The sequence below is a fragment of the Notechis scutatus genome, chromosome 2 (assembly GCF_049901735.1).
Source record: "Notechis scutatus isolate UNSWTSFEM ecotype Mainland chromosome 2, rNotScu1.2, whole genome shotgun sequence".
Taxonomy (NCBI): Eukaryota; Metazoa; Chordata; class Lepidosauria; order Squamata; family Elapidae; genus Notechis; species Notechis scutatus.
Window position 1 is genome coordinate 14173161 of NC_142010.1, and position 25795 is coordinate 14198955.

General features: G+C 44.9%; 2 protein-coding genes across 2 annotated transcripts; one reads left to right on the forward strand and one right to left on the reverse strand.

The window, feature by feature from the left end:
• Window positions 1-1394: 1394 nt before the first annotated feature.
• LOC148131798 (uncharacterized) lies at window positions 1395-12967 on the reverse strand. The gene is given in 7 exon segments (XM_087953578.1): window positions 1395-2385; window positions 2387-2633; window positions 8586-9890; window positions 10411-10540; window positions 11446-11513; window positions 11629-11743; window positions 11994-12967. Coding segments are annotated over 7 exon segments (2685 nt in total). The 5' UTR covers window positions 12567-12967; the 3' UTR covers window positions 1395-2138.
• A 4892-nt stretch (window positions 12968-17859) lies between these two features.
• LOC113427946 (uncharacterized) lies at window positions 17860-25231 on the forward strand. Its single transcript, XM_087954135.1, is given in 6 exon segments — window positions 17860-18339; window positions 18592-18706; window positions 18818-18885; window positions 20628-20757; window positions 22212-23808; window positions 23810-25231. Coding segments are annotated over 6 exon segments (2418 nt in total). The 3' UTR covers window positions 23838-25231.
• Window positions 25232-25795: the final 564 nt, after the last annotated feature.

The window sequence follows — 25795 nt, forward strand, 5'->3', positions numbered from 1 at the left end:
TAACAACACTCTGGGAAACCAGGTTTCTGGCTCCATCTTATGGCCGTTTGAGGAACCACACCCAGTTACAATTTTAGCATTCCCTTAAAGAGACAGTATTAAAATGTCTATCCTGGTTTATATATTTCCAACCCAACTGTTAGGTGACTTACATTCCTAATAGCTACCCACAGGCTACCCGATGTGCTGGTTTTGGACAATGGCCCACAACTCACAGCACAACAATTTGAAAGTTTCCTTCCTTGTTTAGGGATCTGACATGCCCTATCGGCGCCTGCTCATCTGGCGGCAAATGGCCATTCGGAGAAAATGGTTCGAACAACAAAGGAACTCCTAACAAAATTGGGCCCCAGCGATTGACAGGAAAAGATACACAAATTATTACTAACCCAACACATAACGCCAAGTGCAGCAACAAATAGGAGTCCAGCAGAAATGTTCATGAATAGAAAGCTACGAACCACTCTAGACAGGATTCATCCAGATTATACTAATGAAACCCCTTTAGACACCACAGGGAAGTGCAGAACATTCATGCCAGGCAACACAGTGTATGCACATAACTAGTAACTATACGGGAGGGGAAACCTGGGTCCTGGACCAAGATCATACAGACTGGAAGCAGAAGGGGGAAGAATATGGAATAGGCACATAGACCAACTACGGGGCCTCAAGGTTACATACACACACACAAAACTGAAGAATGAAACATACATCCAACGACTACAAGGAGTTCAGCAAGAACAACCCCGAACGGAATAGAACAGGACTTAGCTTTAGGAGGAATCCAGCGTAGTACGTCTGAACCCTCTAGCTCCACAGAAACTGACACGCCAGCGGAAACATCCAAGGCATTTCAAAAGGCAGAGTCTGCAACAGCAGCGGACCAGCCCCTTCAGGCCGCCACCTCAGAAAGAACTCAACAGCGCAGACCCAGATACAACCACAAAAGCCCTACCTTCCTGAAAGACTACATTAGTGGGGATTGGTTGGACTGAACTAAGAAGGGAGGGGTGTTAAATATGCATGACGTTACATCTACATACACCACGTCATCCACGTCAGATACAAAGTGGAGTCTGATGTCAGATTTCACTTATTGGTTTCAGCAACTGGCGGGAATATCGGAGATCCGTCAGTGGCTGAAGTATTGGACAGCACCGACTATAAAAAGCCAGCACTGACCGCAATTGTTGCTTTTTGAACCCATTTGTAAATAAAGAGTTCTCTACACTGCTGGGTCCGTTCCTTCCTTGCTACACATATCTAACAATCATGATATAAAAATAGAAAATTATAGTATGGAAATGGGAAAGGAGAAAAAAAAGGAAGAGGAACTGTGGGATAAAGGAGGTGGTGGAAAGGGAAATAAAAGCCTTTTTCAGACAGTAAACTACAAAGTGAAATTACAGCTTCAAATTTTATTTCCGTTACATTCTTCATAAATTCAGTACATTTTTATAGGAGAAACCTAACAATCAGCAAATCCCACTTCACATTTCATTTTTTCTGCCTTGAGCACAAAGTCCAATCACACTTGGCCAATAAAGAATTCTATTCTATTCTATTCTATTCTATTCTATTTCTATTCTATTCCTATTCTATTCTACTTTTATTTCTATTCTATCCAGTCTCTTCTTTAAAACGTCCAATGATGAAGCAAGCGCAATGTCTGAAGGAAAGCTATTCCACATGTCCTTACTGTAAAGGAAGATTCTCATTAATTCGAGGTTGCTTCTCTCCTTGATTATTTTACATGCATTGTGTCTTCTTCTGCCCTCTGGTGCTTTGGAAAATAAATTGCCCCCCTCCCCTTTGTAGCAGCCTCTCAAGTACTGGAATATTGCTATTAGATCACTGTTAATCCTTTTCTCTATACTAACCACCCCCCAAATCCTGCAACCGTTCTTCATATGTCTTCAGGCCTTTAATCATCTTACTTGCTCTTCTTTGCACTTTCTCCAAAGTCTCAACACCTTTTTTGTTTGTTCATTTTGTTGGATTCAACCTTGTTTCATTTGGATCAAAAAGGCACAATATGCACACACATACAAATCTATAGAGCCTATAAAGGTCAGTGGTTAGAATGTAGTATTACAGGCTAATTGTCCACAGCTAGGAGTTCGATCCTGACCGGTTCATGGTTGCTTCATTCTTTTGTCCTTCTGAGGTCGATAAAATGAGGATCCAGATTGCTGGGGATAATATGCTGATGTTGTAAACTGCTCAGAGAGTGTGGTAAAGCATTGTGGAGTGGAATATAAGTATAAAGTAGAATTGCTATTGCTATATAGTTTCTCCCGAGTATGGATTCTTTTATGAGAAGTAAGATGACCATTCTGAGCAAAACCCTTTCCACACTCCATGCATTTATATGGTATCTCTCGAGTGGATCTTTTTGTGTTTTCTAAGTCCACTACCACGAGTAAATGACTTTCCACACTCCATGCATTTAAACGGCTTCTCCCTTGTGTGGATCATTTTGTGCTTTTTAACATCACTGTCCTGAGCAAAGGTCTTTCCACACTCCATGCATTTATACGGCTTCTCTCCTGTGTGAATCATCTTATGGGAAATAAGATGAGCTCTTCGAGCAAAGCTCTTTCCACACTCTATGCATTTAAATGGTTTTTGTAATGACGAGGCAGTCGTGTTGTTTGATCATGATCAACTGAATCATGATGATCTTTATAGGAGTCTAGTCTTGCATTTATACACATTTTTAGTTATCCTCAATCACTGGTTAACTTTGGTTACTGCTTAACTTTTGTTACTGTTTAGCACAGTAATTAATACAATTAATTATCTCTAGTTAAAGTCTAACATATGTTTACTTCCTCTCTCTAATCCTCCTTTAGATTAGTGACTTTGTTTACCTGAGTTGTATTTGCTTGGAAACATTCTTTATCTGAGGTTTGCCATCCGAGATTGGAACATTCCTGCAATTACAACTCTACATATCCTAATTTTTTACTTTAAATGGAGGATTCAAAGATTTATGAATGTATCGCAATTGTAGAGGATTAAGAGAGGGGGAAGCAGGATGAAACAATGCGAATAAATTTGGAATACATTGAATAAAACAACAGGTTGCAATTAGTACAATAATAATTATAGCATAAAAGAAAAACTCTGAGCCAAGACCAATCAGGGAGCCAATTGGTTAGCCACTCAAAAGGTGAGTAATGAGCATGGATATTATTTTGAATGTATGATTGTAAATTGGCAAGCTCATCCTCAATGGTTTTATTCAAAGAATGAAAATGCACAGCACATCCACGGTGTCCAACTAACGTACAGAACCTGCCCTGACGGGCTAAAATATAGTCTATGGCAAAACACTGCTATAAGACATCTTGATTTAAGTCTTCTATTTCATGCTGCAAATCACGAATAATAGAAGCGGTAGCATTGATGGATTTTTCAAGTCTGCAGGTGAGACCAAGAATAGACCATCTGTTTTCTTGAGCAATTATGCCAGGATAGGAGCCTAGAGTATGGACTCCTGTAACGGCCCCTGCCAATGCACGGCCAAATGTAGAACCAGAAGACAATTGTGTGTCAATAATGACTTCATCATTACATGTAGGCCCCAGAGAGGAACGCCGCTGTCGAGTTGATGGGAGCGTACCTATTTGAACAGGTAGAGTAAAATAACCTATAGTTGCACATTGATAATTCTGAGGATGAACATTAGCAGCATATTTATCAAAAAAGAACCACATATTAGGATCCTTAAGCTGCCAACCAGCACATATAGATCCTGTATTAGATTGATCAGAGGCATTAAAAATAGGAAAATTGTCAGGATACATATCAGGAGCTATATTAATTCCATGCAAAGAAGAATTAAAGGTACCTGACAACCAATAGTAGTCAGAACAATAACTTTAATTCCCTAGCATTTTTAATATGTGCTGAGCAGCATCATAATCAGGCCAATTATGAAGCCAAGTGTGTTTAGCGTGACAACAGAAACACAGACCCCTTGTAAATTGACTAACTTTCAAGGAACGCCAACGGACAGAATTCAATTGCATAGGGGGTGTAGAAAATAGCTAGGAGTGTGAAATAGATTGTAGTTGTGAGACAATAAATGTAGAAGACATGATCAAGTTAGGGGTAAAAGAAATTTGACCAAATGCCATTGGGGGCTCATAGTATAAAGTAATATTTGTGCCATGGTTCATAAACATGTATTGGGCATGACGAACCACAAATTAGGGTTAAGACGAACCACAGAAGTTTCATTTTGAGCAGAAACACCATTAACCATAAACAAGAAAATACAAAGTAAAACGGTAACAGAGTTAGCAGTAATAATAGCAAAAACAGCAGCAACAAGATTTTCAGAAGTCTGAGGTAATGAGGCCTGTTGCAGTTGTTGTTGAGCTTGATATGTAGTAGATTTAACCTGGCCCCAAGTGATGGGTTGCGGGCGCATCGACCTTGGAAGATGGACTTCCGTGTTCAGATGAAGATTGAAATCTGGAATCGGGTTGTGAAGGCCCTGATGCCATGCCATGATACGGACGAACACAGCGCGCTGGAATCCACACTGCTTGTCGAGTAGAAGGATCTTCCACGGCAGCGTAACCATGACCCCAGGTGATCAGTGGTGTAGGGCCTTTCCAGGTTGGATCTGGAGCATGGCGATACTTTACCAAAGGCCTTGCTAAAGATTCAGTAGTTCGAAAATGAAAATTAACAGGTGAGTCTACAAGAGAATCTAAAAAGGTTAAATAATTTCCAGTATATAATGCTACAGCAATGAGATTTTGAATCTTTCGCAGATGGTAAGGGCCAGACTCAGTTTGTAATTGTTTCTGAAGCAATGCCTTACAAGTACAATGAGCTCGCTCAACTATAGCTTGACCCTGAGAGTTGTAAGGAATTCTGTGCACTAAAGGAATATTCCATTTCTGACAAAAGGTTTGAAATTCCTTACTAATATAAGCGGGGCCATTGTCAGTTTTAAACTGAGAAGGCCGACCCATTACAGCAAAAGAGGATAGGCAATGAGAAATAACATCTGAAGTACGTTCATGTTTTGAAGCAGTAACCCAAAGGAAGTGTGATTGAGTGTCAATAGACGTATGAAGATAACAGTATGGCTTAAAGGTTGAAAATTGAGTTACATCCATTTGCCAAATTTGATTAGCTTGGGTTCCTCGTGGGTTGACACCTACTGGAAAGGGAACTGCCAGTTGCTGATTAGCTGGATAAGCACGGACAATATCCCGAGCTTGAGTTAATGAAATTTTAAATTGCTTTGCAAGCGATTTGGCATTTTGATGAAACTAAGAATGACTGGCAACAGGATCAGCAAACAAAGACGCAACATCCTTTAAGGATTCATCTGCCTTCCGATCTCCTTCAGTCAAGGCATTAGTAAAGGGAGTATGACTTCGAATGTGTTCTACATACAAAGAATACAAGCGAGTTTCCAAACTATTCTTTAAAGATAAAAACAAGGATAACAAATTCTTATCCAAAGAGAGAGCACAATTAAAAAAAGGGAAGAGATTGCATAGCTAAATACACATACTGAGTATCATCAATGATCAAGTTAATAAGTTGGTCATTGAACAATCGTAAAGCCAAAATCACAGCAACCAGCTCAGCATGTTGAGCTGAAGTCTGCGTGGCAGTAAATTTAGAATACCATTGTTGTTGAATCTGCCAGACAACCACACCCCCTGTAGGTGATCCATCAGTAAAGACTGTAAGAGCTTTAGAAATAGGATTTCGCACAAAAATGGAAGGCCGGATTTAAAGTAGCAGTAACCACTATTCTAGGATCCTTGGTAAAGAATACAAGAAGTTTCCCACATATTGAGAAAAGGCTATCTGATTCGATTCTGAAATCATATAACAAAAACAGGAGTATTCCAAGGACTAGTAGAAGGTTCTATATGACCAGCAGCCAATTGTTCATGAACCAATTGTGGTAAAGCAGCGAGTTTTTCCCTTGATAATGGCCATTGTTCCACTCAAACTGGCGTAGAACAGAGCCATTTAAGAGGAAGAGCCATCATCAAGAATCAAATGGGCATTAAGAAGAGAAAGGATATCACGGCCCCAAATATTAGTATGAATATCTAGAATGTATGGTTGTAGGAAAAGAGATTTACCAGCAGATGTTGTAACATTAACTTCTTGAACACTCTGCCAAACAGCTGTAGATCCTCCTATTCCCCACAATGAAGAAACTGTCATTTTTGGCCACTGTACTGGCCACTGTAAAGAGATGAGAGTAACATCGGCTCCAGTATCCAATAACCCTTGAAATGGTTGTTTATTAAGGAAGAGCATTAACAAAGGACAAGAGGAGTTCAGCTGCTGAAGTAAGCCTACAGATAAAGAAGTTGATCCAAATCCTGCTTCCCCACGATTATCTATACCAGGAGATGGAATTTCATGTGGAAGAAGAAGCAATTGAGTAACAGAAGAATTACAAGGAAGAACTTGAGGAAGATTCACCCAAATCTGAATCATGAGGATACCAGTATAATCTGAATCTATTACCCCAGGCACAACAAAACAGCCCTTTTTGTGTGCAGAAGAACGAGGCAAAATTAAGCCAACTAATCCCGAAGGAAGAGGACCTTTAAATTGAGATGGAACTATTTTAACTTCCATGGGAAATTTAAACTCAATTTCCTCTTGAATGATTAAGTCGATCCCAGCGCTACCGGCTGTGGCTCGGGAGGAGTGAGAGAGACTGCTGGAGGAGTCAGAGTGATGGGAAAGGCACGCTTTGGATTCTGGGTGGGTGCCACACCCATTGGCAAGTTTCCCGACCGAAACTGACATTGATTGGCCCAATGAAATCCCTTTTTGCAAATAGGGCACTTCTTAGAAGGACGATTCTGAGGCACAGAAGGTGTAGAATGAAAGTCCTTCTGAAAGTGGCCAGGCTTCTTACACTTAAAACAGTTACCAATTGGTTGCCGTCCTTTCTGAATAGCTGCTGCTAACATATGCATTTTATAAGTTTGTGATCCAATATCCTGGCAGACTCGCAGCATATCTGCCAGAATGTAATGAGCAGTAGCCTTTAACGGCTGTAAAGCTCTTTTACAATCTGCATTAGCATTTTCAATAGCTAATTGGCGAAGAAGTTCACCAGCAGCTTCCTGATGATCAAACTGCTGTCTAATTGCTTTGGACAGACGCTCAACAAAGTCAGCATAAGGCTCATTGGCATTCTGTCGAATGTTTGAAAAATTTGCTCTAGGTTCTCCAGCTTGGGGTACCTTAAGAAAAGCACGAAAGGCACATTCAGAAACAATAGTTAACGTAGCTGGAGGAAGAACAACTTGAGTAGGAATTGTACCAAATGGTCCAGAACCAAATAGCTGCTCAACTGTATATGCTCCTCCCCCTCCTAAAGCAGCAGCTTGAGCATGTCTCATATATTCACTCTCCCAAACCACATATTGCATGGATGTTAAAATCATGCAAAATATTTGCTTCCAATCTTCAGGGATCATTGTATAACCATTTTTTATTCCTTCTACAAGTCCTCTTGTAAAATTACCACTAATCCCATAGTCTGTAACTGCCTTTTTAAATTCTCTTAAGATCTGATAAGACAGACCCTCCCATTCTGCTACTTGCAGTCCAAGCTGTGGCCCCTGACCAGGACGATATTGTACTGGACAGACAGTAATTCTGCAAGTTCTGTTCCTCAGACAGAGGCATCCCTTTTACAAGTCTCTACCATTTTCTGAAAAGACTGAACAATAGAGTCCGGAGGCTTTTGCCCTGTATCTGCAGGAGCTGAGGGAATTGAAGACATATATTCAGGTGAACAAGGGGGACAAATGACAGCATTAGTATAACGTGAATGTGGAGGTGTTAAAAGAGAAAGTTAATTGTGACCAAATTTTTCAATTGCATGCCTACATAAATGCCACACATGCAAAACTTCTATTTTTGCTCGAGGTTCAGTATGCAATGTTTTCCCTATACATTCCCAATCAGTTAATTTTAAAGACCCCTTTTCTGGGTACCATAGCCACTGAGCTGCAATCTCCTGGACCAGCCTTAAGAAATTTCTCTGTGGTACCTCGGTATTATTTTTCTTCAACAAATAGCCTAATTCATCTACATGCTTCCTTTGTTCCTCAGAAAGTGAAGACCCCATACTTACAGAAACCAAAAGGTTGAAGAAACCACAAAGGGTTGAAGGTGCACCAAATCCTTGCTGGATGAAGTAAGAGGGTCCCTGTTCATGCGCCACTTGTTGTAATGACGAGGCAGTCAAGTTGTTTGATCATGAACTGAATCATGATGATCTTTATTGGAGTCTAGTCTTGCATTTATACACATTTTTAGTTATCCTCCATCACTGATTAACTTTGGTTGCTGCTTAACTTTTGTTATTGTTTACCACAGTAATTAATACAATTAATTATCTCTAGTTAAAGTCTAACATATGTTTACTTCCTCTCTCTAATCCTCCTTTAGATTAGAGACTTTGTTTACCTGAGTTGTATTTGCTTGGAAACATTCTTTCTCTGAGGTTTGCCATCCGAGATTGGAACATTCCTGCAATTACAACTCTACAAATGGTTTCTCTCCGGAGTGGATATTTTTGTGCCTTTTAAGATCACTGCCACGATTAAATGTCTTTCCACACTCCATGCATTTAAACCATTTCTCCCCTGTATGGATCATCTTATGGGAAATAAGATAACGACTCTGAGCAAAGGTCTTTCCACACTCCATGCATTTAAACCGTTTCTCCCCTGTGTGGATCATCTTATGGGAAATAAGATGACCACTTTGAGCAAAGCTCTTTCCACACTGCATGCATTTATATGGTTTCTCTCCTGAGTGGATCTTTTTGTGATTTCTAATGCCACTGCCATCAGTAAACGACCTTCCACACTCCATGCATTTATACGGCTTCTCTCCTGTGTGGATCATCTTATGGGAAATAAGATGACCACTTTGAGCAAAGCTCTTTCCACACTGCATGCATTTATATGGTTTCTCTCCTGAGTGGATCTTTTTGTGATTTCTAAGGCCACTGCCATGAGTAAACGACCTTCCACACTCCCTGCATTTATACGGCTTCTCCCCTGTATGGATCATCTTATGGGAAACAAGATAACGACTTTGAGCAAAGGTCTTTCCACACTCTATGCATTTAAATGGTTTCTCTCCGGAGTGGATCATGTTATGGGAAGTAAGTGTATTGCTATGACCAAAGGTCTTTCCACACTCCATGCATTTATATGGTTTCTCCCCTGTGTGGATAATGTTATGGGAAATAAGATTACTTCTTTGAGCAAATGTCTTTCCACACTCCATGCATTTATATGGTTTCTCCCCTGTGTGGATCCTTTCATGGGAAGTAAGTGTACTGCTATGAGCAAAGGTCTTTCCACACTCCATGCATTTATAGGGTTTCTCCCCTGTGTGGGTCCTTTTATGGATAGTAAGGTGCCTGCTTGTTCTAAAACATTTTCCACATTCCAAACATTTATAATGTTTGTCTTTTGTGTCAATCACCTTTTCAGATGTAAGGAAGTTATTCCCAAGAGAAAGAATTAATGTTCCATTGTAATTTCCTCCATTGTGTCTTCTTATAGCATCTTCTCCTTTGTTTTGGGTTAAATAGGGTTCATTTACTTGTACTGTCGCTTTGATTAGCTTCACACTTTTCCCATTATGTTTTTTCCTTACTTTCTCTTGTTGGGCAAGAAAGTCTTGCATCGGAGCATCAGTGGAAGATGAGCTTTCCTGATTCCAATTCTTTGACTGGTTTTTCTCGTTGCTTTTGAATTCCATTCGAATTCCAAACTTCTCCATTCCATCCTTAGCACTGATCACTTGGAACAGTTCACAGGAATCTTGATTCTCCTGCTCATTATAACCTTCAAAGCAAAAGGGAAATGAAAACGACAACAAGGTTAGAGAAAAAGATCAAAGTGTAGAAAGTCAAGTGAAATTCCTTCTGAAATTTCTCCGAAATTCCATTAGGTTGTATGTTTCCATGCCTACAGGGGTGTGATATAGACATGATGATTTCTATATTCATGAGTCATGAAAACTTTGAAAATATCTAGAAAACATCTCTTTCTTTACATTGTCTCTATATATGCAAATCTCACTCACAGTCAGTTTTCAGTTAAGAAATAGAGTAGAATAACAGAAGGGACCTTGGAGGTCTTCTAGTCCAGCCCTCTCCTTAGGCAGGAAACCCTACACCACTTCAGACAAATGGTTATCCAACATCTTTTTAAAAATTTCCAGTGGGAGCATTCACAACTTCTGGAGTCAAGTTGTTCTACTGATTAATTGTACTGCCAGGAAATTTCTCCTTACTTCTAAGTTGCTCCTCTCCTTGATGAGTTTACAAAATTACTTCTTGATTGGGGACTAAGAAACTCTTACCCAGAGAGACCACGTTCCTATGGTTTTCAAGCATGACTTCCGAATGCAGCGCTTTCTGGTCAGGATCCAGCCGAGACCATTCCTCCTCAGAGAAATACACAGCCACTTCCTCGAAGGACACAAGACCCTCCTGAACATGGAAAAAAGAACAGAACAGGAGGATTCACAAGATATGTTCATCTTCCTCATTAATTTAGACAAGACAAGGGGAACTCATCAAATTTGCAGACAACCAAATTGACAGGAATACCAACATTCCAGAAAATAAGCTCGTGATAAAGAAGGATCGACAGATTGGGCTCCATCTAACAAAACAAAATCAACAGTGAGAAATGTAAGGTTCTACATTTAGGAAAGAAAAATGAAATGCACAGGCATAGAATAGGTGATACCTGGCTCAACAGTAGTAAGTGCAACAGGGATCTTGGAGTCCTCGTGGACAACCACTTTAACATGAATCAGCACTATGCTACAGTTGTCCCCCCAAAACGCCAACAGAATCATCGGCTGCATTAAGAGGGATAGAATTAATATGACATGAAGATAGATAGATAGATAGATATTATACGGGTAAGTCCACACTTGGAAAATTGCATCTAGTTTTGGTTGCCAGATGTAAAAAAGATCTTGAGACTCTAGAAAGAGTGCAGATGAGAGCAACAAAAATAATGAGCGGACTCGAGGCTGAATCATATAAAGAACGGTTGCTAGAATTGGGGATGTCTAATTTCGTGAAAAGGACTAGGGGTGACATGATAGCAATGTTCCAAGATGGATGGAAACTGTTCAAGGAGAAAACCAACCTACAAGTAAAGAGAAATTTCCTGACAGTGAGAACAATTAATCAATGGAATGACTTCCCTCCAGGAATTGTGGGTGCTCCAACACTGGAGGTGTTTATGAAGAAATTGGACAGTGATTTATCTGAAACGTTAAAGGGCTTCCTGGCTGAGCAGGGGGTTGGAGTAGAAGATCTCACACCCGCTTCACCTCCTGAAGAGAGAATAGAAATTTAATGTCTTTTCTCTTTCTTACTTGATTTTGAGGTTCAAACGATGTTTGGTCTCCATCATAAAAAACAGAAAACTTCATTCTTTGTTTCTCTGTAAGGAATAAATAATTCCAAAATGCATAATTAACAAAATAGAAGGAGGCATTCTATAGAAGAGAAGGGAAGCAAAGATAAGACAGATGGGTAATTGGAGGATCTTCCATTACCTCCTGAGGTGTCCTGACTTGGATCTTCCCAAGGGATCCTCCTGAAAAATAGCTCCGGGGGGGGATTTGATGGGTTCTTCTTTCCCTCAGGATCTCTGATCTCCACAGTGCAGCACTTCAAATAGGAAGGAAGGAAGAAGCAGAATTAATTTATGTCACACAACATAAAGTGGATTCTTATATTCTCAACACAACCTGAAAGCCCCCAATATCCATCCGGGTGGCTGAGTGAGAAGACAATGGAACAATGTCCCACCAGAACTGGAGAATTGCCTGAATTATCAACGTGGGAGAAGTTTGGGAAAGAGGGGTGAAGCATTCAAAAGCTCTATTTATTCCCTTCCAAGCTCCCTAAAGTCTCCCACCTGAAGCTGGAGTTGCTCCTTCTGCTCCTCCGCCTGGCTCAGGAGGAAGCCTTCCGCCAGGGCCACCGCCTGGGAGCTGCTCTCTGCTCCACACTCCCGCACCCAGCCCTCCATCTCTGGGGGCAGGAGAGCCAGGAGCCACTCCAGAACCACCAGGTCCAGCATCTGGGCTTTGCTGTGCTTTCCTGGGCTCAGCCATCGCCTGCACAAGTCATGGAGTCGGCTGCAAAGTCCTCGGGGACCTTCAGCCTCCCAGCATTGGATGGAGGTCCAGGGCGGACTTTCTGAAGAGAGGCTGGTTCCCTCCTGCAGGACCTTCTGCCCAGTTCTGGTCCAGCTTTCCCAACAGCTCCCAGGCTGAAGAGCCGCGGGGCCTTTTCCACTCCCCTCCTTGGCCAAAGGGGGTGTCTCCATCCTTCCTCTCTCCAGCAGAGCCGCTCCAAAGGGCTCCAGGGACTCTGGGGGGTCTCCAGGGGCCTCTTCCTTCACGGGACCATTTCTGGGGCCGCAGGACAGATCCCTGCTGGTTCTTCCGTTCTCTTTCTTCCTTCCTTCTCCCACAGAGGAAATCATGGCTTGCAAAGGCTGTCGAGAGCTCCAAGGTTCCGGATCTGAGAGGGAGAGAAAAACCCAGGATCAGAAATGGGGATTCAGCCCCTGGACCCCTTTCCCCCAACCTGCTCACAGCCCCAAGCAGCTCCTCCCAGAGCAGGGCCCAGGACCCCCCCTTGAGCAGGGCCGGGAAGGAGGTAGCTGGAGAGGCCACCCCACCCCATTTCTCCCCGCCTCCGGAGACAGGATCGGACCCTCAGGGAGCCCGATGCGAATCCTGCCTCCTCCTCCTTCTCTTCGCTCGGCTTCTCTCCTCTCCTGCTGGGCCTCTATCAGCTTCGCCCTCCCCCTCCCCCCACTTGGCATGGAGAGGGCGCCTGGGGAGCATGGGACCCGGGAAGAGGCACCCCCTCCCCCGGGGCACGTCTGAATGTTCCCCCACCAGACTCTCGCACAGCCTCTCCCGCTTCTGCGGCGCCTCAAGAGTTGAGGAGAGCGAGTGCGGCCTCCTAGAGAGGCAAGGCTCAGTGATGTCACTTCCTTCGCTGCGGGAGCGCCTGGAGTTCCCTTGCCATGGCGGAGGGCGCCTCTTGCTGGATCTGGGGTAAAGAGCCAGGATGGTAGAAAGGGCGGGAAAGAGGAGCCCATGGGAGGGGGAAGGGAGAGGGCGGGGATGATGGGTTTGGGAGTAGGGAGAAAGGTTCTCTCCATTGCTCCCTGTCAGACAAAGGCTTTGACTGTGCTTCTTTCCCCCCTTTTATAGGAACCCAAATGCCTTGAAGGTTTTCCTCTTTCTTCTGTCGCGTTTCTAGAGTGATTTGGTTATTTCTTGCAACTCCGCCTCTTTCATTAGGTCCGCTTCTATATTTATTTATAGGAGAGGAGAGAGAAATCTTCTTTGTGGAAATCACTGAGATATTGGAAGATGCCACCATGTCTCCCCTCGTCCTTCTTTTCCTTAGACCAGACAGACCCAGTTCCACCAACCGTTCTTTTATTTCTTTTAGCCTCCATCTTTCTTGCTCTTCACTGCAGTCATTCTAGAGTCTCAAGATCTTATTTATTATAGAAAACAGAAAGAAAAATAGAAATAGGAAATTAAGGGAAGGAGAAAGGGGAAAAGAAAGTCTGAGGTACAAGAGAAAAAAGGAGGGAAAAGATGCTGACTTCTTTTTAGTACAGTGCAAGATTTTTTAAAAAAACACCCCAGCCTGATAATTCAATCTCATGGACAAAAAGCAAAATCATTTGGGGGGCTTTTTCTTTTGAACCTTTTAAATGTGAAAATATCCCATTTAATGGTTGGAGAAGGAAAGCGCACAAAGTTCCCAAACACCCCGTTGTGGCTGAGGGAGGGCGGGCTCCCGCCTGAGGGGATCTGCGCTCTGATTGGTTGATGTGAATGGAAAGGGGGCGTTTCCCTTTTCCCCGCCTTTTTCTTCTCTCGGCTGTTTGAGATTTACCTCAGGATGTTCCCGAGGCGCTTTTCCAGGAGGCGAACCGCCTTTTTCTTCCCCGAAGCGAAGCGGAGCCTTTCCCTGGTTTAGCTGAGGATTTTCCGGGGCTTCCCTTTGGATGGGGGTCCCCCCAACTTCTCCTCACTGGCTGCGGGGCTGCCCCTCCCTTTCTTATCATCCAGTGCGGCAAGTCTTCCCACGGCACAATCTTCACATTTAATGAACACGTGTTTGTGTGTGTCAGAGGAGGAATGTGTCGTTTTTCTTGGACTTTGGGCGGGGCCAGAACGAGCTGAAGCACCAATGGGATTTATTCCTGCTTCAGCGTCATGAGTTTCCGGGCAGAGTCCTTTGTGACCACCAGAAAGGAGGAGGGCGTTTGGGAGCAGAGAGCAAAAGTGAAAGTGGGAGAGGGGATCCGTTCAGTTTTGGTGGGTTGCAGCTCAAGTGGGGGGGATCATGACAGGTCCTGCGGGGACCCTCCACTTTCTTTTCTCTCTTCACCATTCTCAGCTAGACTTTCCTCTGTGTGAATGGAGGGGTGGATTTGATGTCCGTTCAGGTCCCCAAACTCTTATGGTTAAGAAGGGAAATCTCTCCTTGGTCAATTTCCTTGCCTTCTTTCTCCTCCTGCCTTCTGGAGCTTTGGAGACAGACAGACAGGGAGGGATTAGGTCCCCGCCCCTCTTACTTTCCCGCCATTCAGATCAACAACAGCCCTTCTTGAACCAAACACAGACCTTCCATTTGCGGTGGGTCAGAAAGCCCCACAGCGCCGGGGCGAAACCGGCCCTCCAGCAGCCCCTTTGCCAGGAAGGGAGCCAAAGGCAGAAGATTGGGGGGGTGGGAGCTGGGAGGGCAGTGACCCCACGTGATTGAGGGAGGTGCACTCCCGCGTGTGTGTGTGTGTTGACGCAGGACTGGGTGAGGGAGGGGAAAAGGAAGCCCTCATTCCCCTCCGGGGCTTGCATGGGAAATATCCCCCTCCCCCTTTCTCTGCGCTCTGTGCTCGGAACGATCTCCTCCATAGGGTGGAGACTCTGCCCGGAGACTGATGACGCTGCAGAAGGGAGGATTCTCATTGGTCCGCCTGTTCTTTCTGGACACTCCCAATTCCGAAGTTAGAGGAAAACTTTCCCCCACAATCCACACCCCCGTTAAGGAGGGGGCTGGGAGGGGCCGTCAAGGCTCCTGGGGAAAAAGGGGGCTGAGAGACTCCCGTAATGGGGAAAGGGGTCGAGGGCAAGAGGGGCGGAAGCCTCAAGACTCGATCTCCGCGTGGTCTCCGCTCCCTCCCTTCATTTCGCCGAGAAGACGGACAGCTGTCTTCCCTTCCTTGTGACCGTGGAGGGGAGGGGGCCTTGGGAAGGGTGCTGAACTGAGATGAGATGCAATCGTCCTCCCCCACCGGTGACTGGGTGGGAGTGGGACCTCCCGGGCCCCTCATTAGACCCGGATCCGGAGCCCCCAAAGTCGGTTGCCTGGAAAGAGGAAGGCGGGGGAAAGCGAAAGAGGGAAACTGAGCTGAATCCACAAACGCCACCAAAAGTAGAAGAAAAATAGAATTTTTGCAGCTTCAGAAACTTCCGATTTCCCCCCTGAGGCTGTGAAGGTCACCCAGGATTTGAGGATCGATCCCTTCTGGGGGAGGCTGAATTTGGGGAGGAGACCAGGACTCCCCCTCTCCATAATCCCCCATGCCCGATCAGCACCTGGGAGGGAGAGCCACAGGCGGGAACTGATTGAGGGGAGTTCTGAGTTGCCCTCAATTGCTCCCCCAGATCTACCCCTCTTGTGAACGGGGAGGAGACCCTTTGAGGTAGTCTTTGTGGGGTTGTTTTTTTGGGGGGAGAAAGCCCCGATTCTACCCCAAATCCTAGAAGGGCTGAAGATTAGGGGGAGGGGAAAAGTTGGGGGTAACCAGAGAAAATGGGGGTTGAGGGGTGGGAGGGGCTGTGAGACCCCAGAAGGATCCGTATGGATGTCCCCATTGTTGCCTGTCCCCATATCGCCCCCCAAAGGAAGAGAGAGAGACGGAAGCATAAGATATTTGTCTTTATGTATGCTTTTTTATGATGCCCATCTTATCTGAAACGGTCTGAAGGATTCCTGCCTGAGGGGGGTTGACCAGATGACCTCCAACGTCCCTTCCGTTCTTCTGTCCTATATCTCCCCTACAAGGGGACTCTGGGCGGCTTACAGGTTATGATTGGAAACGAAATATATTGAAATCTCCTAATATATTTAAGTGTATATTACATATATAGTCTCTCCACCCTCCCTCCCTCCGTCCTGCCTGCCGGTTTCGGGGAAGGGGCTCCGGTCGGTCCCCCTGGGAGAGAAAAGGGGACCAGTGGGGCGAAACCTCCGAGGGGATCCGGCCTGGAGGGGCTTCCAGGGAGGCGGTCGGAGTCCCCGTTTCTCCGGGGCGGCCCAAGGGCTCCTCCTGCCTTGGGCGGCGGGCGCAGAGAAGCGGCGGCTCCGTCCTGGGAGTCGCAGCCCCGCGAGTCTCCCTGAGGCGAAAGGCCCGGAATCTCCTCCTCCTCCCTCGGCTTCCTCGCCCGCTTCCCCTCCTCCTCCGCGCCGGAGCCTCCCGGCCTCCCTCCCTCCTTCCCCCGTGGAGCCTTTCCAGGGCCTCCTCAGGAGAGGCCGGGGGTCCCTGCCCTTCCGCTGGGAGGCAGAGGGAGGGAGAGCCCGAGAAGGGCGGCTGCGCGGAGGGAGCGGGAGGGAGGCGGAGGAGGAGCCGGGGAGGGGGAAGAGGAGGAAGGAGGGACCGTCCTTTTCCCTGCTCGGGGCCTCCCTGCCCGCCTCCCCGCAGGCCGCGGGTTGCCACCCTCGCCAGACCAGAGCTGGGCGTCCAAGTGAGGCTCCCGCTCCTCGTCCTCCCACCGCCCGGCCGTTTCTGAGGGGACTCCGGAGCCTTTCGAGACCTCCTCCGATCTCTGCGCAGCCCTCAGGGCGGCGGTTCCTGAGGCAGGCGAGTTCGGATCTTTTCCCCTCCGTCTCCATCGACGGTTCCGGGGCAGGAAGGAGAGGAAGGCGGAGAAAGAGCCGCCTCTGCAGCCTTTGACAGGGAGACGTGGAGAGGGGCTTTCCTCCTACTCCCAAGCCCATCATCCCCATCCCCTCCCTTCCTCCTCCCATGCGCTCTTCTTTCCCGCCCTTTCCACCTTCCTGGCCTTTTGCCCCAGATCCACCAGGGGGCGCCCTCCGCCAAGGGAAGGGAACTCCAGGCGTTTCTCCATTGGGCCACTGGAGGGTGAACGTCACGGCGGCCTTTCGACACCACTCAGCTTTGCCTCTCTAGGATGCCGCACTCGCTCTCCTCAAAACCCTGGGGTGCCGCAGGAGTCGGAGAGACTTCGGGAGAGTCTGGGGGTGGGGGAGGGAATCCAGACGTGCCACGGGTGAGGGGCTCTTCCTGCATCCCATGCTCCCCAGTCACCCTCCATGCGAAGTGGGGGAGGGGAGGGGTGCCTGGCAGAGGCCAGCCGGGAAGGAAAAAAGCAGGCGAGGAACAGAAGGCAGGATTCACACCGGGCTCTCCGAGGACCCGATCCTATTTCCGGAGGGGGAGAGAAGCGGGGGGAGCCTCTGCAGCTGCCTCCTTCCCAGCCCTACTGCGACGGGCTTGGCCCTACACTGGGAGGAGCCGCTTGGGGCTACGGGCAGGTGGGGGAAGGGGGTCCAGTGGCTGAATCCCCCTTTCTGATCCTGGGCCTCAGTTTTTCTCTCCCTCCCAGATCCGGAACCTCGGAGCCCTCTGCAGCCTTTGCAAACCAGGATTTCCTCTGCGGGGGAAGGAAGGAAGCTGAAGGACCGGCAGGGATCTGTCCTGCAGCCCCAGAAATGCTCCCATGAAGGAAGAGGCCCCTGGAGACCCTCCAGAGTCCCTGGAGACCTTTGTAGCTGCTCTGCCAAAGAGAAGAAGGATGGAGACACCCCCTTTGGTCAAGGAGTGGAGCGGAAAAGGCCCCATGGTTCTTCAGCCTGGGAGCTGTAGGGAGAGCTGGACCAGAACCAAGCAGAAGGTCCTGCAGGAGGGAACCATCCTCCCTTCAGAAAGTCCGCCCTGGACCTCCATCCAATGCTGGGAGGCTGAGGGTCCTCGAGGACTTTGCAGCCGACTCCATGACATGTACAGGCGATGGCTGAGCCCAGGAAAGCACAGCAAAGCCCAGATGCTGGACCTGGTGGTTCTAGAGCGGCTCCTGGCTCTCCTGCCCCCAGAGATGGAGGGCTGGTTGAGGGAGTGTGGAGCAGAGAGCAGCTCCCAGGCAGTGGCCCTGGCGGAAGGCTTCCTCCTGAACCAAGCGGAGAAACAGCTCCAGTGGCAGGTGGGAGACTTTAGGGAGTTCAGAAGGGAATAGAGAGTGTTTGAATGCTTCACCCCTCCTTCCCAATCTTCTCCCACGTTCATAATATGAGGCAATTCTTGTAGGAAATTGTTCCATTGTTTTCTCACTCAGCCACACAGATGGATATTGGGGGCTTTGAGGTTGTGTTCCGAATATAAGAAACCTCTGTGTCAGGTAGGTTAATTTTGCTTCTACCTTCTCTGCTTCTTCCTTCATTCCTCCTATTTGAAGTGCTGCACTGTGGAGATCAGAGATCCTGAGGAAAAAAAGAACCCATCAGATCCCCCTCAGGAGCTATTTTTCAGGAGGATCCCTTGGGAAGACCCAAGTCAGGACACCTCAGGAGGTAATGGAAGATCCTCTGATTCCCCATCTATCTTCCCTTCGCCCTCTCTTCTCTCCTACACCTCCTCCTATTTTGTTAATTATGCATTTTGAAATTATTTATTCCTTACAGAGAAACAAAGAATGAAGCTTTCTGGTTTTTATGAAGGTGATCAAACAGTGGTAGAACCTCCAAATCAAGTAAGAAAGGGAAAAGATATTGGACTTTTATTTTCCCTTCAGGAAGTGAAGCGGGTGTGCAGAGGGCTCTCTCCTATTTCCACCCCCCCACCCCCCGGTTTGGCCTGTATTATTTTTGTGTTCTTCCACAACATGGAGAGCAGAATAGCAGGTTCAAGTTGCTGTCAGCCAGCATAGCTTCCTCTGGTTATCTTGTTCTGCTAGGTACTCCTCCAACTTGGAGTTTACAAGAAGCAATTTTAAAGGTCCTTCAAGAAATAGGAATAAACGTGTCACAGTGGCTGGAACTGCCAGAGACCCATTTTTTAGAGGGGGGGTAATTCTTTGACTCGGAATTGTCAAGGCTAATGGAAAAAAAAATACACATTACCATTTTTTAAAAGTCTCACCTGTAGTTCAAAAATAAGTAAATCATATTAAAAAAATAAAGCAGACTATTAAAATCCAAAGGGAGTTGCCTTGTTGAGCATGTAATCATGGAACTTTGGCCTACATAATAATTTTCAATCCTCTGATTTGCGCCTCGATTAGGAGATCAAACTTTCCCCTTTGCAAAGGCTGAGAAATAACTTTCCCAGGGAATTTTCTCTTCTTTGCTTTCTTCCTTTCAGCCAATGGCCCAGACTACTAGATCAATCAACGATAGAGCGATAGATCAGTTAATCCAGAAGTGGGATTACTTTACTGAAAGGCACTGAAGGTTTTGCAGAATCAATGAATTAGATAAAACTTCCCCAAATATTTCTTCAGCGAAAGCAATTTTCAGATTTGCCTATTTGTTCACCTAAAATTAGAACTTGCATAATGCACAGCCATTTAACTTAGTGCATATCTCTGGGAATTTGGGAACGATGGTACAGAAAAGTTGGCAGGATCGTGGAGGTCTTCTAGTCCAACCCCCTGCTAGGCAGGAAGCCCTATAACATTTCCCATAAATAGCTGTCCAGTTTCTTCATAAACACCTCCAGTGTTGGAGCAACTACAATTTCTGGAGGGAAGTCATTCCACTGATTAATTGTTCTCACTGTCAGGAAATTTCTCTTTAGTTGCAGGTTGGTTCTCTCCTTGAATAGTTTCCATCTGTTGCTTCTTGGAACACTGCTATAATGTCTCCCCTAGTCCTCCTTTTCATGAAACTGGACATACCCAATTCCAGCAACCGTTCTTTATATGTTTTAGCCTCCAGACCACTAATAGGTTTTGTTGCTCTTCTCTGCACTCTTTCTAGAGTCTCAAGATCTTTTTTTACATCTGGCAACCAAAAACTGGATGCAATGTTCCAAGTGTGGCCTTACCAAGGCCTTATAAAGTGGTACTAACACTTCATGTCATCTTGATTCTATCCCTCTTAATGCAGCCTATGATTCTGTTGGGGTTTTTTGCGGGGGCAACTGTAGCATACTGCTGACTCAGGTTTAAATGGTTGTCCTCTAGGACTCCAAGTTCCCTGTTGCACTTACTACTGTTGAGCCAGGAGGTTCTACCTATTCTATGCCATTGCATTTGGTTTTTCTTTCCTAAATGTAGAACCTTACATTTCTCACTGTTAATTTTGTTTTGTTAGATGGGGCCCAATCTGTCGATCCTTCTATATCTCGAGTTTATCTTCTGGAGTGTTGGTATTCCTGTCAATTTGGTCTTGTCTGCAAATTTTGATGAGTTCCCCTTCTATCCTCTTGTCTAAATCAATGATGAAGATGAACAGATCTTGCGAATCCTCCTATTCTTTTTTCCATGTCCAGGAGAATCTTGTGTCCTTCGAGGAGGTGGCTGTGTATTTCTCTGAGGAGGAATGGTCTCAGCTGGATCCTGACCAGAAAGCGCTGCATTCGGAAGTCATGCTTGAAAACTATAAGAACGTGGTCTCTCTGGGTAAGAGTTTTCTAGTCCCCAATCAGAGTTCAAGAAGAGAGATTATAGTTAGTTTTTTTATTTAAAAAACACTAATCGGATATTGTCTCCTGGGAGGGAGAAGGAAAGGTTCTGGCCTTGTCATGCTCCAAGGAAGGAAAGAGTCAATGTCTTTCTGTGCCATTTCTTATCTGTATTTTTTCATTTCTATTTGAACTTATCTATGGAGCCTGAAAAGAACAAGGTTTGCTTTTATGTGTCTTGGAGGACGTGTGAGAGGAGTGTGTTGTCATTTGTCCTCTGGAACCTCCCTAAATTGTGTGAGAACAGAACTTTAACGCTCAGCCCATGGAAGAGCATTCTCCCAATCCAATTCAAGAACAAAGGCCTCATGCAGTGTGACTCAGAGCATCCTAGGGTACAGGTAATCCCCGAGTTACGACCGTTCACTTCACGAACTTTCCAAGTTACGACCAGTCCTCCCCAAGTATTGAAACCCACTCCCAAAATTTATGAGTGTTGCAGCACCACAATCATCATTCACACTTACGAATGACAGTAGAGGTGCTACAATATTCACCCTACCTATTCCCCCACCCTATCTCGCAAGGACTTACTGTTTTTTGCAGACTATAAGGTGCACTTTTCCCCTCCCAAAATGTGGGTGGAAATGTCTGTGTGTCTTATAGACCGAGTATGGGCCTGTTTTTGGCCTCCCAAATCCTCAGCGGGTTTCCCCTGATTATTATGAAATTCAATGGTGAAAAAATAAGGTTCTGCATTTAGGCAAAAAAAATGCACAGGTACAGTATATGTGGTACCTTGCTCAATAGTAATAACTGTAAGAGGGATGTTGGAGTCCTAATGGACAACCATTTAAATATGATCGAGCCGTGTGCAGCAGCTGCCAAAAAAGTCAACACATTTCTACGCTGCATAAACAGAGGAATAGAATCAAGATCACGTGAAGTGTTAATACCTCTTGATAATGCCTTGGTAAGGCCACACTTGGAATACTGCATCCAGTTTTGGTCGCCAGGATGTAAAAAAGTTGTTGAGACTCAAGAAAGAGTGCAGAGAAGAGCAACAAAGATGATTAGGGGACTAGAGACTGAAACATATAAAAAACGGTTGCTGGAATTGGGTATGTCTAGTTTAATGAAAAGAAGGACTAGGGGAGACATGACAGCAGTTTTCCATTATTTCAGGGGCTGCCACAAAGAAGAGGGAATCAAGCTACTCTATTCCTTAAAACTGATTCTGAGTGAGATTTGCATATACTGTATATAGATAGTTGTAAAGAAAGAGATGTTTTCTAGATATTTTCAAAGCTTTCATGCATAGAAATCATGATGTCTATATCACACCACTGTAAGCATGCAAACATACAACCTAATGGAATTTCACTTGAGTTTCTACACTTTGATCTTTTTCTCTAACCTTGTTATCATTTTCATTTCCTTTTTGCTTTGAAGGTAATAATGGGCAGGAAAATCAAGATTCCTGTGAACTGTTCCAAGTGATCAATGCAAAAGATGGAACTGAGAAGTTTGGAATTCAAATGGATTTCAAAAGCCATGACAGAAACCAGTCAAGGAATTGGAATCAGGAAAGCTCATCTTCCACTGATGCTCCGATGCAAGACTTTCTTGCCCAAGAAGAGAAAATAAGGACAAAATATACTGGAAAAAGTGTGAAGCTAATCAAAGCTAAAGTACAAGCAAATGAACACTATTTATCTTATTACAATGGAACATTCATTCTTTCTCTTGGGAGTAACTTCCTTATATCTCAAAAAGTGATTGACACAAAAGAGAGGACTTATAAATGTTTGGAATGTGGAAAATGTTTTAGAACAAGTAGGCAACTTACTATCCATAAAAGGATCCACTTGGGAGTGAAACCATATAAATGCATAGAGTGTGGAAAGACTTTTGCTCAAAGTGGTCATCTTATTTCCCATAAGTTCATCCACACAGGGGAGAAGCCATATAAATGCATGGAGTGTGGAAAGACCTTTGCTTACAGTAGAAGACTTACTATCCACAAAAAGGTCCACACAGGAGATAAACCATTTAAATGCATAGAGTGTGGAAAGACCTTTGCTCTGAGCAGTAGACTTGCTGTCCATAAAAAGATCCACACAGGAGAGAAGCCGTATAAATGCATGGAGTGTGGAAAGACCTTTGCTCAGGACAGTAATCTTAAAAGGCACAAAAAGATCCACGCAGGAGAGAAACCATATAAATGCATGGAGTGTGGAAAGAGCTTTGCTCAAAGTGGTCATCTTATTTCCCATAAGATGATACATACAGGAGAGAAGCCGTATAAATGCATGGAGTGTGGAAAGACCTTTGCTCAGAGCAGTAGCCTTAGAAGCCACAAAACTCTCCACACAGGAGAGAAACCATTCAAATGCACGGAGTGTGGAAAGACCTTTGCTCGAAGAAGTAATCTTATTTCCCATAAGATGATACACACAGGAGAGAAGCCGTATAAATGCATGGAGTGTGGAAAGACGTTTACTCAGAGCAGTGGACTTAGAAGCCACAAAACGATTCACACAGGAGAGAAACCATATAAATGCATAGAGTGTGGAAAGACGTTTACTGATGGCAGTGGACTTAGAGGCCACAAAAAGATCCACTCAGGAGAGAAACCATATAAATGCATGGAGTGTGGAAAGACCTTTGCTAATAACAGTGACCTAAGAATACACAGAAGGATCCACACAGGAGAGAAGCCGTATAAATGCATGGAGTGTGGAAAGATGTTTACTGATCGCAGTGGACTTAGAAGCCACAAAAAGATCCACTCAGGAGAGAAACCATATAAATGCATGGAGTGTGGAAAGACCTTTGTACAAAGAGGTCATCTTATTTCCCATAAGATGATCCACACAGGGGAGAAGCCATATAAATGTATGGAGTGTGGAAAGATGTTTACTCAGAGCAGTGGCCTTAGAAGCCACAAAATGTTCCACACAGGAGAGAAGCCGTATAAATGCATGGAGTGTGGAAAAACCTTTGCTCAAAAACGTAGTCTTATTTCCCATAAGATGATCCACACAGGAGAAGCCATATAAATGCATGGAATGTTGAAAGAGTTTTGCTCAGAATGATGATCTTGTCATAAAGGATCCACACTCGGGAGAAACAACAGCAATTCCACTTAGAGTTATATACCACTCCACAATGCTTTACCACATTCTCTGAGCATATTACAAAGTTAGCCACCTCAGAAGGATGAAAGGATGAATCAACCATGAGCCAGTCAGGATTGAACTCCTGGCTGTGGACAATCAGCCTCTGTAGTACTGCATTCTAACCACTGATCCACTATGTCTCTATAGATTTGTATGTGTATGCATATTCTGCCTTTCTGATCCAAATGAGACAAGGTTGCATCCAACAAAATGAAACTTAATGTGGAAAAAAGTAAGATTTTACCCCTGGGCAGGAAAAACAGATTACAGGAAATCTGGCTCAAAAACAGTGAAAGGGATCTTGGGAGTCCAAAATGGATGATGACTTAAACATGAGTCACATGTGTGCAGCAGCAGCCAATAAAGTTGCTATAATCCTTGTCAGGTTTCCAAGTGATAAAATCCATTTAAAAAGAAAAGAGCAAAGTCCGTTTTCCAAAACAATTTCTTTTATTTAGGAAAGCATCAAATTGGCAATGTCCATTGTAATTCTGGATCTGACACAACCAGGAATTACATCACATAATACTGGAAATTAGAAACAACCCCCAAAAGTCACATTCCTCAATAGAAGTAAAGCAATATTGCCCGGTGTCATCAATCTCCACCTCAAGGCCTCAGCAGGGTCAGTTTCTTTTCCCACGGGAAGGAAAATCACTTAGCCTAGACAATTCTCACTATCTCCACTCCTCCCACCTTAGGAATGTGGCAAGCCTGAACACCCCCCCCCCCATAACCAGCAAAGAGAAAGAAAAAAAAGGAATATATTAAAAGGCTAAATAAAATGGCTATGCATATGTCAATTTTGGGCTTGACAAACTGCCCCCCCTCACTTGAAAAGAAACCCCTGCAACGACAGAGTACACAAAGATTGAAATTAGGTTAAACACAATGATACAATACAGCAATTTAACAATCTCTGCCACCCACAGGATCCGCTTTGGGCTTGTGTGGATATTTTTCATGGAATTTTTCCACCAGTCTACACTTTCCAGCTATTTACCCAAGTTGCTTGTGAAATAGGATAGACTTTCCAATAAATTAGATATTGTAACTTCCCTCTGAAAATCCTAGAGTCCAAGATTTTTTTAACCTCATAATGTTCATGCCCCGCAATGAGGAAAGGCTTCAGAGTTGCACTTTCTTTCCTTTTTTTAATAAATGTTATTAGTCTTTTATAACTTTTTAAAAAAACAAAGAGTACAAATATCTTAATTTGTTTGTGACATTTGTCTTATACTACTATTTTATGAATTATTTACAAATATATACAATTTATGTGAATGTAAACAGTTTATATCTTGCTTATCATTAATTCGGAGCTGCACTTTCTGCTGGCCTCAATGAGGAAATTACAAATGGCTTTCACAAACTAGTATGAAAAATCAGTTCCAAAGGGGGAGAATTTGGGTCTTTTGAGTGACATTTGTCCAACCCTTGTTTTCTGGGCTCTCCAAGGTCTCCCCGGGAGTTGGGAAGGGGCTCTTCAACCACTCGGAATACCACCTCTGACTGGCCCCGCCCCCATCTATTCTCTGCATCCTGAGTCCCAGCTGATTGATTGGGTCTTCTTTGGTTGCCCTGCACAGGAGAACGGAGCTGGAAAGAAGGTTAGTGGGACTTCTGGTGGGCCAGAGGACCTTGTGGCTGCCCCACCTGGACTCTTAGCCATGGGATGGAGGAGGACAGTCCCTGAGCTGCCCTGGTGAAGCATCCAGGCTTGTTGCCTGCTGGATCCTGGCCAGTTCTTCAGTGCTGCTTCAGAGGAGCCCAATAGCGGAACCCAAGGGCCTCTGTAGCTGATGGGGGTTGGAGGAAGAAACTGTGTAGGGATGGGAAGGGAAGCAGGAAAGC